Source organism: Cheilinus undulatus, linkage group 12 (genome assembly GCF_018320785.1).
Source record: "Cheilinus undulatus linkage group 12, ASM1832078v1, whole genome shotgun sequence".
Lineage (NCBI taxonomy): Eukaryota > Metazoa > Chordata > Actinopteri > Labriformes > Labridae > Cheilinus > Cheilinus undulatus.
This window is the reverse complement of record NC_054876.1, coordinates 50,325,939-50,339,222: the sequence shown is the minus strand read 5'-3', so window position 1 is coordinate 50,339,222 and position 13,284 is coordinate 50,325,939. Positions and strand designations below refer to the sequence as shown.

General features: G+C 42.4%; 1 protein-coding gene across 1 annotated transcript in view; it reads right to left on the bottom strand.

The window, feature by feature from the left end:
- Positions 1-5,086: 5,086 nt before the first annotated feature.
- LOC121518820 (rap1 GTPase-activating protein 2-like) overlaps positions 5,087-13,284 on the bottom strand; it is a 70,942-nt gene continuing 62,744 nt past the window's right edge. Inside the window, exons 19-25 of the mRNA XM_041801459.1 lie at positions 12,249-12,340; positions 11,429-11,530; positions 11,093-11,180; positions 10,911-10,977; positions 10,766-10,836; positions 7,360-7,393; positions 5,087-6,990 (exon numbers count right to left, since the gene is read on the bottom strand). Of these exons, the coding sequence (XP_041657393.1) occupies positions 7,382-7,393; positions 10,766-10,836; positions 10,911-10,977; positions 11,093-11,180; positions 11,429-11,530; positions 12,249-12,340 (432 nt within the window). The 3' untranslated portion in view covers positions 5,087-6,990; positions 7,360-7,381. The remainder of the gene's footprint in view (positions 6,991-7,359; positions 7,394-10,765; positions 10,837-10,910; positions 10,978-11,092; positions 11,181-11,428; positions 11,531-12,248; positions 12,341-13,284) is intronic.

Genomic DNA, 13,284 nt, shown 5'->3' with positions numbered 1-13,284 from the left:
GCTCACTTTTAAATTATTTTATTTTTCAATCCAAGCGATGGCGATGGCAGCCCAAAAACAAAACAAAAAACTACGGGAGCCCATTAACGCCAGTTAAAAAGAAAATATATAAATGTTAGGCAATTAGACAAAAAATCTTAAGGTAAAATTATGAGAAAAAACTCACAATTTTGACCATTTTTAATGATGACTGTACAACTCTAATTCCAAAAAGTTGGGTCGCTACACAAAATAGAAATAAAAATAATTATTGTTAATTCTGTTAAACCCATATTTTATCTAAGATATAAAATAGACAGCATATCAGATGTTAAACTAAGAATTTTAACATTTGAGGAAAATATTCACAAATTCTGAAATTGATGGCCGCAACACATCTCAAAAAAGTAGGGACAGGACCATGTTTACCATCGTGTAGCCTCTCCTCTTCTTTAACAACAGTCTGTAAACGTCTGGAAGTGAGGAGACCAGCTGATGGAGAGGAATGTTGTCCCATTTTTGTCTGATGTAGGATTCTAGCCACTCAACAGTCCTGGGTCTTCTTTGCTCCAAATGTTTTCTATTGGTGAAAGGTCTGGACTGCAGGCAGACCAGTTCAAGGTCCAGACTCTCCTCCTGTGAAGCCATGCTGTTGTGATGGATGTGGTCTGTGGTTTAGCATGGTCTTGCTGAAATAGTGGCAGCCTTCCCTGACAGAGACGTTGTCCTGATGGGAGCATATGTTGCTCTAAAAGCTCTCTCTACTTTCCAGCATTGATAGTTCCTTTCCAGATGTTAGAGCTGCCCACACCATAGGCACTAATGCAACCCCATACCATCAGAGATGCAGGCTTTAGACCTGAGCCAGGAGAACAAGCTGGATGCTCCCTCTGCTCTTTAGTCCACAGGACACGGTGTCTGTGCTTTCCTCTGACCACAGAACAGTTTTCCATGTTTCCTCAGTCCATGTTAAATGAGCTTTGGTCCAGAGAAGACGGACCACGCTGTTTCTGGATCCTGGTCACATCTGGCTTCTTCTCTCCATGATCCAGCTTTAACTGTCATTGGTGGATGGCACGGCCATCTGTGTTGACAGACGATGATTTCTGGAGTGTTCCTGAGCCCATGCAGGGATTTCACTACAGAATCATGCCTGTTTTTAATGCAGTGGCCCCTGAGGGCCCCTTCAGCCTTGTCCCTTGATCTCAGAGATTTCTCCAGATTCTCTGAATCTGTTGATGATATTTTGGACTGTAGATGGAGGGAAATTCAGAGTCTGACCTTTTTTACATTGAGGAACATTTTTCTCAAACTTCCAATTTTTAGACTCAAGCTTTTCACAGATTGGTGAACCTCTGCCCATCTTTACTTCTGAGAGACTCTGCCTCTCTAAAATGCTCCTTTTATACCTCCTGCTGTTTTTCATTAGTAGCACTTACTTTTCTAGCCTTTTATTGCCCTGTCTCAGCTTTTTTGAGATGTGTTGCTGCCATCAAACAGAATGAGCTAATATGTTTCATGAAATGTTAAAATGTCTCAGTTTAACATCTGAAATGTTTTTATGTTCTATTGAGAATCAAATATGGTTTTATGAAATTTGACAATCATTGACTTCTGTTTTTATTTATTCCCACAGCGACCCAATGTTTTTGGAATCAAGGTTTTCATCATCGTGTAGGTTTGGTCTTTTTTCCTTATAATTTACAGTAGACTCTGTGAGCTTGTGGATGTATTCTTTAGTAATTATTGTCCTGAACCTGCAGAGTGATGTAAATATGGTCAGACTAGAGCAGGGTTCTCAACCTTTTCAGCCCGCAACCCCCAAAATATAGGTACCAGAGACCGGGGACCCCCACTGGACCTGGAGGTGTTTGAACACAGCCAGGAATATTCTAGAATAGTCATGTGGAGACAAGGCCGTCCATGAGGGGGGATAAAGGGGGAGGTTCTGGGACCCAGCCAAACTGGGGGCCCATGGAGGTCAGAAAAACTATGGTCCATTATGAAGTCAAGCTGCGAAACCCATAAAAGAGACAAAGATGTCTATCTATTCATTTATGTAGTAAATAACCTTCTTAAAATGAAAAAAAAAATGGTTGAACATATTTAAAATGGGTGGAAAATTGATTAAATTAGTTTATAATGGCAAAAAATGGTGGAAAAGGTGTCGAAATTATATTTTTAAAGAACATGAATGGGTTAAAAGTGGCAAAAATAAGATGAATGTGGCAAAAAAACAACCAAATATGGATTAAATTGACAAAAACGGGCACAAAAAGTGGTAAAAGGGGGATTAAAAAGTGGTTTTAATGGCTTTAAAGTGCAAAAAATTGGAGGAAAGTAGGTGGACTGGGATGAAAAATTGATATATAAACTGGCAAAAGGATAACTGTGGTTAATTGGGCATAAAGGGGTGTAAAAAGTGGTTAAAAGTGGCAATAATGAGGCAACAATAGGCAGAAAGTCGCAAGAATTGGTTTAGAAGTGACAAAAACAGGCAGAAAAAGGTGATGGAAAGGGTTAAAATTTGGTAAAATTGGTGTAAAGTGGCAACAGTGTAATTTAAATAATATTCTTTGTTTTTTTTAGGGCATCTGGAGACCCCCTCACGGTGTCTCATGACCCCAAATGGGGTCCCGACCCCAAGGTTGAGAACCACTGGACTAGAGAACAGTAGGGGATGTGGACTGGTTTTTAATGTGAACCTGTTCTCTTTATCTTACTCTGATGTGCTTCTTGACACTTTCTGCATGTTTGGGATTTACAGCTGATCATCCAAAGCCAAAGAAATGAGATTTAACTAACTCTGTTGATATTGACACCCTCCAACTGTTTCTGTATTATTGACAAATAAGTCCCGCCCCTTCTTGACTTTGATTGGCCAGTGACCCAGAGGTAAAAACACACGGACACACAAACAAAACGACGGTTTAGTTCTGCAGAAACTTTATGACATCAGATTTACACATCAGAATCACATACTTTAATTTTCCATTATAATGCAGAGCATTAAATACAGACACAGACATCTTTGTAATTATGCTACATCCTCCCTCGTCCCCCTTCAAAATAAATTGTCCACTTTTATTTTGAAAAAGTCTAAATTAATAGATGAAGAAACAAACACCTGAAATCAGCCGGAGACGAGGAGGGAAAGATTTTGTGCTTTCAGTGCAATCAAGACGTTTAATATTGTACTGTACATATTTAAAGGTCACATGTAATGCAAAATACACTTTTTCAGGCTTTTCTAACAAAAATATGCGCTCCTGGCTTGTCCACAATCCCCCTAAGAGTCAGAAAAATCCTCTCCCTCTCTTTCTCCACCTTTCAGAAAGTGTGTGCTGAAACAAGCTGTTCTCAGATTTTCCCCTTATGATGTCATATAGAGAGTTAGCCCCGCCCCCAGGTTCAGTTGGCCCTCCCTGCTTGGGAAAAAGTTCCACCCTCCTCTCCTGATCTTCCACTCATCTGCCAGCTGAGAGGAGGATCAGGAGAGCCACATCCATTTCCTGAGAGGGGCGGAGTCAGACAGGTCATTAACATTTAAAGCCACAGAAACAGCTGGCTCTGAGCAGGGCTGAAACAGAGGGGCTTTTAGACATGCAGAAATCAATACTGGAGTGTTTTTTCAGAAAATTCACAGGCATGTTTTGGGGACCTCTGAGACCGATATGAACTTGTCTTAAAGGGTAAAATATGAGAACTTTAACATCCACAGAGCTTTGTGTCATCTTAGTGCAAGATAAAAAAAACACATTTCCTGTTGGTTTTTACATCAAACGGCAGTGGAGCGTCTGGTTTTTGCAGGTCTACAGATGGTCTCTTCCAACCGTGTAGAAAAATGAGACTGATTGAAATGTTGGTAAAACCCGGCAGCAGTTTCAACTCGGCTGTGACCAAAATGACAAACAGCTGGTCGAACGCCTCAGTCAGTGTGTCGATTGTATTGTTGGTAGTTTGAGGGTGCACTCACACAAGGATCAGCTGCTGTGCCAAAGCATGATGGTCCTTCCTCCAGGGTCCCAGCCAGCCTGTCCACACATTAGTCAGGCCCGAACACAGAACCGTCATCATTCCGTAAAACAACACAGAGTTTACAGAAGCATGGACTGGTCCACCTGTAGGCAGGTAAATGGAGGTCTATGTCTCTGAAAATGCTCCAGGTTAAAGCCGCCCATGAGGGGGGATAAAGCAGAGAGCTTTCTGGGGCCCAGCCAAACTGGGGGCCCATGGAGGTCAGCAAAATTATGGTCCACATTTACCTTTTAATTAATGATGTTAACAATGTGCACAGGCACACTGGACTAAATTATTAGGACGGATATGTCAGACTTCATAGCTAGACCATAATGTGCACAAATGTCAGGATGCCTGAAAACACAGAAGATCAAATGTGGACAACGATTTTTGTAAAAGAATAGAATAATTGTGAAAGGAAAGAAAACAATGGATAAAAAGCAGACAGAAGGACTTCAAATAGAATTATAAAAAAAGGCATTACTTTGAAGTTGCAAAAAGAGTGAAAAATAGCAAGAATGGATCAAGGTTGCCAAAATGTGCAAAAGAGATTGAAAAAAGAAGTAAAAACTGACAAAAAGTGACAAAAATGAGTACAAAGTGACACATAATAGGCAAAAAGAGGCTAAAGAAGGCTAAAGATGACTGAAGTAGGCAAAAAATGGCAAAAATAAATAAAATCAAGTGTCAGGAATTGGTGAAAAAGGTAAAAAATATTATACTGTTTTTATGTCCAGTTTTATAGGCTTTGAGTTATTTGGAATGTTAAATCTTTTATCATTGTTTTATCATTATTACTTTTATGCTAATTTAAATTTTTCTTATTTTATAAATTCTTCCCTGCTTTGTCTTTTATCTCAGTCTCTTTTTAATCATTCACCTTTTTAATTATTTTAGTGAACTACTTTTGTGTGCATTAGTCTCTAAACCTTTTTACCTTTTTTTGTCAATCACTTTTGTCCAATCCTGTAAAGCACTTTGAACTGCAAATGAATTTGTTTGAAAGGTGATATATAAATAAAGTTTGATTGATTGCTAAAACATGAATTAAAAAAAGAGACAAAAATGGGTGAAAAGCAGCAGAAAGTAGGAAAAATGGGGTAAGGTGGCAAAAAGGAGTGGCAAAAATTTGCAAAAGAGTGTCATCAATGAGTATAAAGTGTCAAAAAATGGGCAAAACGTTGCTAAAGAAGGCAAAAGTTGCACAAAGATGTTGCAGAAATTGGTAAAAAGTTGTAGAAACTGGCATAAAGGGGCCAAATATGGACAAAAAGAGGTAAAATAAATAAATAAAAGGGTCAGAAAACAGTGAAAAAAGGCAAAAATTGGTGGAAAGCAGCAAAAAGTGGCAAAAATAGGTGAAATGGCACGCTAGTGCACAGATTATCACTGTAAAGTGGACTGTGGGGCTCTTACATGCTTGGTCACGGTACAGATGGCTGAGTGTGAGTGCACCCTGAAAAACAGCTGACAGTGATTAATCTGTGTAAACGCTCAGACGTCATGAACATGAACACGCATTTACAGTACGTGTGTTTAACTCTGGAAGAACTACAGTAAAGGTCTTTGCACACTAAGTCTGTTTTTTGATGCATTTCTCAGAGTTTATTTTTCTATTCATTACTAAAAGTAGCCGAAGTGGAAAGTACTGCATCTGGTACCTGATGGTACGCCATCGGCAACAACATACGACCCATCGGCACATGCCGATGCTTGCCACGAGACGCTTCAGTCTTCCTCCATTAAGGTGGCTGTGAGTACAAACATCTAAACAGTTTAAGCCTGGTATACTCTGAGTGACCCTGGGCTGTCCCAGACCAAAGATGACCAACCGTGGTGATCTTTTTGGTCTCTAAACCGGCGGTGCTATGTCCCACTGTGAGACGGGCTGACACACGGCTGTTGTCATGGTCTAGTTACTAAAGATAGCCTGGGATAAAAATCTTAGGATGACCGTCTCACAGTGTGATGATGCTAAAACACAGAAGTTTGTGGGATTCCAACCAGGATGAAAATCTTGATCTCAGATGTTTTTCTAAGCACAAGATCGCTACGAATACAGCACTGTTGTTTCTTTGCTTCATTTTTTTCCACAGTGTTGATGAATGAAACACACTAATGGCGTTTATTTCTTGCATATCGGCGTACGTCGTAGCCTGCGTCTCAGTGGCGTTTTGTGGGGTTGTCATCGTTCAGTCTGCACACACCAAACTTGATGTCGTATGAGGCTTATGTAGCACAGTGTAGCATGACAGAACCAATACAACTGCTAAGAACCCGTCTGTAGGAGGCTTTAGATCGATGAGAAAAACAAAGAAAACAGAACATATTTCAAAATAAAACCACAGATGAGATGAGATTATATCTCTTTTTAACTTGCAGCAATGTAAGCCAAAAACAGAGTGACTGTGCAAAGGTCTAAAAGTTTGGCTTTCTTATGTCTGAGTCGTTATTATCATTATTGCAACCCCCCTCACCCCTTCCACTCAGCCCTACTTCTGTCTCTCACATAAACGTCTAGGGTAAGGGCGTCCCGATTATTGTTGGAACGGATGAAGATGAAGTGCTGGGGTCACATGGACCTTTAAATGGAGGTTTACCAGAGGCAGGGGTGAATCTGTTGGAGAATTATTTAGGTGTTTATTGCTTCGGGGCTGCACAGTGGAGCAGCGGTTAGCGCTGTCGCCTCACAGCAGGAAGGATCTCTCTGAGTACTACAGGCTCAGTGCTGCACAGGTAAATCCCTGCTCACCTGTGTGACCCTTGTAGTAGCAGATAATCCTGATGACATCATCAGAAGCTGCATGCCCGTTAAATCAAACAGCAGACGGTGAAAATGACTCTTTCAATAAATAAAAAAATCTGCAGCTGAAGCTTCTGCAGGAACAAAGTGTTTAAATGATTTCCCTTTTTATCCCTTTGTGAGTGATTGTCCACCGGTGTAAACATCCTCCTCTGTGTCACATTCATCCCAACCTTCTTGGTTTTATTCTGGAAAACAGAAATGACAGACGGTGAAATCCAAAAATGGAGTTAAAACACTCAAAAGTAAGACTGCAGCAAAACAAACAGGCAAAAAAAAAGCTTCAGCGTTAGTTTGCTTTTTGGTCTCTTACCCCACAGAGTTTATGTATTTAATAGTCTACCACGTTTATAACAGAACAAAGGGAGAAAAGCGGTTAAAGTGTGTCAGCTCAGTCCTAGACTCCTCTAGATTCTGGTCTCCTCCTTCAGGTCTGCAGGATCTCTTCATCTCATTATACAATGTTCCATGATGATGAAGCCGTTCTAATTTTAACTCTACAGAAACTGCAGCTTAGGTTTTCTTTAACATCAGATAAACACAGACGTGATCCTCACCTCCCACTGCCTTCCTCACAGTTTACTGGCCGGGCTGCAAACAGAGAGGAGACAAACATGAGGAATATTACAGAAATATTTAAGGACAGACTCAACACTGCTTACTGTGTTTACAATCACCCACACAGAAAGCAGAGAAGGAGCTGTGACAACACGACTTTTATCAAACAGTAACCTGTGAGTCATTTAGATCCACTTCAGCAGTAGAAAGCATGTTGGTTTAGGCTGATACGGTACAATATAAAAGATTCTGTCACAGCTGGTTTCAATGACGGCACAGCAACAACAATAAAGTCCTAGATACCAGTGATCAGGCTGGTCTAGCTAGAACCAGTGATCAGGCTGGTCTAACTAGAACCAGTGATCAGGCTGGTCTAACTAGATACCAGTGATCAGGCTGGTCTAACTAGAACCAGTGATCAGGCTGGTCTAACTAGATACCAGTGATCAGGCTGGTCTAACTAGAACCAGTGATCAGGCTGGTCTAACTAGAACCAGTGATCAGGCTGGTCTAACTAGATACCAGTGATCAGGCTGGTCTAACTAGAACCAGTGATCAGGCTGGTCTAACTAGATACCAGTGATCAGGCTGGTCTAGCTAGAACCAGTGATCAGGCTGGTCTAACTAGAACCAGTGATCAGGCTGGTCTAACTAGATACCAGTGATCAGGCTGGTCTAACTAGAACCAGTGATCAGGCTGGTCTAACTAGATACCAGTGATCAGGCTGGTCTAGCTAGAACCAGTGATCAGGCTGGTCTAACTAGAACCAGTGATCAGGCTGGTCTAACTAGAACCAGTGATCAGGCTGGTCTAGCTAGAACCAGTGATCAGGCTGGTCTAACTAGAACCAGTGATCAGGCTGGTCTAACTAGATACCAGTGATCAGGCTGGTCTAACTAGAACCAGTGATCAGGCTGGTCTAACTAGATACCAGTGATCAGGCTGGTCTAACTAGAACCAGTGATCAGGCTGGTCTAACTAGAACCAGTGATCAGGCTGGTCTGACTAGATACCAGTGATCAGGCTGGTCTAACTAGAACCAGTGATCAGGCTGGTCTGACTAGAACCAGTGATCAGGCTGGTCTAACTAGAACCAGTGATCAGGCTGGTCTGACTAGATACCAGTGATCAGGCTGGTCTGACTAGATACCAGTGATCAGGCTGGTCTAACTAGAACCAGTGATCAGGCTGGTCTGACTAGATACCAGTGATCAGGCTGGTCTAACTAGAACCAGTGATCAGGCTGGTCTGACTAGAACCAGTGATCAGGCTGGTCTGACTAGAACCAGTGATCAGGCTGGTCTAACTAGAACCAGTGATCAGGCTGGTCTGACTAGATACCAGTGATCAGGCTGGTCTAACTAGAACCAGTGATCAGGCTGGTCTGACTAGATACCAGTGATCAGGCTGGTCTGACTAGATACCAGTGATCAGGCTGGTCTAACTAGAACCAGTGATCAGGCTGGTCTGACTAGATACCAGTGATCAGGCTGGTCTAACTAGAACCAGTGATCAGGCTGGTCTGACTAGAACCAGTGATCAGGCTGGTCTGACTAGAACCAGTGATCAGGCTGGTCTAACTAGAACCAGTGATCAGGCTGGTCTGACTAGATACCAGTGATCAGGCTGGTCTGACTAGATACCAGTGATCAGGCTGGTCTAACTAGAACCAGTGATCAGGCTGGTCTGACTAGATACCAGTGATCAGGCTGGTCTAACTAGAACCAGTGATCAGGCTGGTCTGACTAGAACATTCCTGCTGCACGCCGTTTAAACTGAACAAATATGTCAAAATCATTTCATGCCAACAACACATGTTGTGTTTTTATTCTGTTTCCTGTTGTGAAGTTTGGTTTCCTGTTCTTTCATGTCCTCTTTCCTCTGACGTGACTGGTCTTTTTGTAGATTTTTGTTTGGAATAGTTTTGTTTTGTGAAATGTTGTCTTGCAATATGTTTTCATGTCATGGATTTTTGTTACAGATCACTTTGTTTTGTTTCATTTCAGTAAATGTGTGCTGTGATAGTTACCTCCACCAAGGAGTTTATGTGATCAGGTGAGTTTGTTTGTTTGTTTGTTTGTTAGCAACATAAAAAAGTCATGGACGGATTTTGATGAAATTTTCAGGAAATGTCAGAAATGGCACATGGAAGAACTGATTAGATTTTGGGACTGATCTGGATCACCGTCTGGATCCAGGAATTTTTTAAAGGATTCTGTACTATTGGGAGATAGGGCTAATGGTGGAGGTCTGCGCTGTTACCACTTTACACCAGGAGATGGCGGGCATGAGTAACTTCAAGCCCAGCAGCATGTTTTTGGTGCAGCAGTTTTTGGGTGTGTTTCTATTAAAAGTTTTGGAGTTTATAGAGTTTGAAAGATGCACGCCCGGTTGGGGAGATGAGTCGGAGCGTAACACAGAGAAAGAGCGAATTGGAGCGAGCATACTCACAATGCTGGGAGGAATAGAAGAATATTCACCCTCTGCCATGACTTCCAGTCGCCCGGTGAGACCATGGGTGAAACTGTTGGCACACGTAGTGAAGCCAATGCTTTGCCTCACTGTGTTTCCACTCCACCAGGGAGGGAGTAATCGGCGAATGCCGTGGTGGGGGGCACATGGGGACGGAACCAGGAATTTTTTGCAGGGTTCTTCACTATTGGGAGATAGGGCTAATGGCGGAGGTCTGCGCTCTCTGAGTGCTTTTCTAGTTTATTATGTGGAGACATTTGTTTCCTATCCTGTCATGACATGAGACGTGATGAGACGGGACGGGATGAGACATGACCTGATGTGACGAGAAGACAGGAGACAAGACGGGATGTGATGAGGAGAAAAGACAAGACGAGATGAGACAAAATGGGACGGGACGAGACTTGATGGGACGTTGAGGGACATGACAGAATGTGACGAGCAAATAGGAGACAAGACGGGATGAGACAAAATAACAAGATGGGGCATGACATTATGAGATGAGACGAGGCACCGGGACATGATGAGGCTTGATGTGACGTGACAATACGTGACGAGATGAGACGAGATAGGATGAGACAGGATGAGTCAAGATGAGACATAGACGTGACAAGACGAAATAAGACATGACGAGACGGGATGTGATGAGAGGAGATGGGATAAGTCAAAACGAGACACAGACGTTTCCTCTCATGTATGTCCTGTTTCAGTGTCATGTATTGGCTTTGGTTTGGTGGTGTGAAACCTGTTTGCATTGCATCCTTCCATAACACGTCTTGTCTCGTTGTGTAGTTTTGTATAGCGTTATAGACACAGTTACAGCAGACCTCCAGTGAGGACGTCTTGTCTCATTGTGTAGTATTGTAGAGTGTTATAGACACAGTTACAGCAGACCTCCAGTGAGGAAATGGTTCATATGAAGCCAGACTTACTGCTGAAGAGTGACTCAGCTTGTCAAAACGAAACTTGAGGTTTGATCTGGGAGAGTTTTTATTCTTCAGCTCTGAAAGAAAAACAAAGTGATGAAGAGCTGCTCTCAGTCAACATTTCTGTTTCTCTGTGTGTTTGAGGGAGAACCTGTGGGGCTGCGACAGACAAGGAGCGGACTTGAACTCTGACCTTCCGCCGTTACAGCCTGGGCGAGCTACAATGGAGACAGAGAGAGAGGGAATAATTAACTTGGACGTCCTATAGCTGTGGCACAGGGCTGTCTGTTTCTTCCAGGGTCAAAATTCATGGGTAGATTATGTCACTCTCACCAGGTGTGTTTCATCTGCAGGTAAGCTGAAGGTGCAGCTGCTGGACGTTGATCTGGAGATCTTACTGCTTTCCTTCTTCACATGGATCCTAAAGATTAACGACAAATAATCTTCAGCTGACCCTGCCATGAATCACCAGCTTTGCCCTTTTAAACACAGGATCCTGTATATGATCAAGACCAGGATGAGGCTCATAACCAGGACACTCCAGTCCATGTAAACACAAGATCCTGTATATAAAATATAAACACATCTGTACTCCATGGCAAGTGAATTTTTGAAAAAGAAGACCAGTTTATGGTTTGTGGAAAAAAGGATAGAGACAAAAACCCTCACTTGTCCCGTTGTCCCGCCTCTGGAGAGCTGGGATTGGATGGCAGCTCCGACTTCACCTCCAGCGTGGTGTGGCTGTCGAAGCTCCTCTGCTCACTGAGGAGGCTAAAAGAACACGTGAGGGAGAGGAAAATGTTAGCCTAGCTTCTTAATAACAGACACAAAGAAAAACAGGCTGAAACAGATTTGTACTCTAACTGCCAAACCTTCACAGCTAGGGTTCCTAAATAAATACCCATTTACATCATCAATGTTTCAGAAAACCTTTATTAATGTTATTAACCCAGAAAACATCCATACCTGAATAGACGCTAACCCTGTACATACACTGGCTAAGGCCGGCCACACTCTACAGGGTTTTAAGTCTGATTTGAGGCCAGACATGCAAAGTTGCTTCGGTATTTAACTTTCATTTTGTTTCTACTCTGTGTAATTGATTTAGAAACACTGGATTGTAAAAGATATTAACACAAATGTAATCTCCATCTCTTTCTACATCTTGTTCTCTGCTCACAAACTGTTGTGAATTTCCACCTGATGCATGATGGGAAATAATCTCAAAAGCAATTGTATTCTAGTCTTGTAGTGAGTGACCGACAGCCGTTGCAGAATTTCAGTCTGAGACTAAAAACTCAGCGACTTGTCTTTAAATGTGAGAGGGTCTCAGGTGTCAGTCTGTTTAGAGTCTCTGCAGAGTTTTAGCAAAGTCCTCTGGTGGAAGGCCGGCATAAGTCTACCTGTGATGGCTGTGATATTCTGGCGTGTAATCAAACCCCCTCTGTGCTGGGATCTCTACTTCAGACTGTAGAGCTCTCAGAGTTACCTCCTCAGGTTGTGTTTCTCTGTTTGGCTGTCGACGCTCAGCAGTCGAGGAAAGAGTCCTGAACGCCTCTTGACGGGAGACTTCACGTTATACTGGGAACAGAGACACAAATCCATCAGCAGAACCAGAGAAACACGGATATCCTAAAACCTGGGATCTAGTCTTTAGAGGTTTCTCAGGATCATGAATATAAACCAATCAAAACAGTGATTCAAGCGGCAGAACTCAGCAGTGTGTTAAAAAAAACCTTTTCTGTTGGATCTTAAACAGCAGAATTTCAAAATAAAATCACCAACATTGACTACTATAGTAGTAATTAGGTTGTCCAGAAGAGCAGCTCCTACAAACACCAACATAAGATCCAGGAGCAACAGTAGATAGAAAACACCAGAGGACCCAGCACTGAGCCCTGTGGAACTCCACAACCAAGACTATTTCAACCCTACACCAAACATTTGTGTTATTTGGAAATACACTACATTGCCAAAAGTATTCGCTCACCTGCCTTGACTTACATATGAACTTCAGTGACATTCCATTCTTAATCCATAGGGTTTAATATGACGTCGGTCCACCCTTTGCAGCTATAACAGCTTCAACTCTTCTGGGAAAACTTTCCACAGGTTTAGGAGTGTGTTTATGGGAATTTTTGACCATTCTTCTTGAAGCACATTTGTGAGGTCACACACTGATGTTGGACCAGAAGGCCTGACTCTCAGTCTCCGCTCTAATTCATCCCAAAGGTGTTCTATGGGGTTGAGGTCAGGACTCTGTGCAGGCCAGTCAAGTTGATCCACACCAAACTCTCTCATCCATGTCTTTATGGACCTTGCTTTGTGCACTGGTGCACAGTCATGTTGGAACAGGAAGGGGCCATCCTCAAACTGTTCCCAAAGAGTTGGAATTGTCCACAATCTCTTGGTATACTGAAGCATTCAGAGTTCCTTTGACTGGAACTAAGGGGCAACACCCAGCTCCTAAAAACCTAGACTGGTCCATCAGATTGCCAGATGGAGAAGCGCGATTAGTCCCTCCA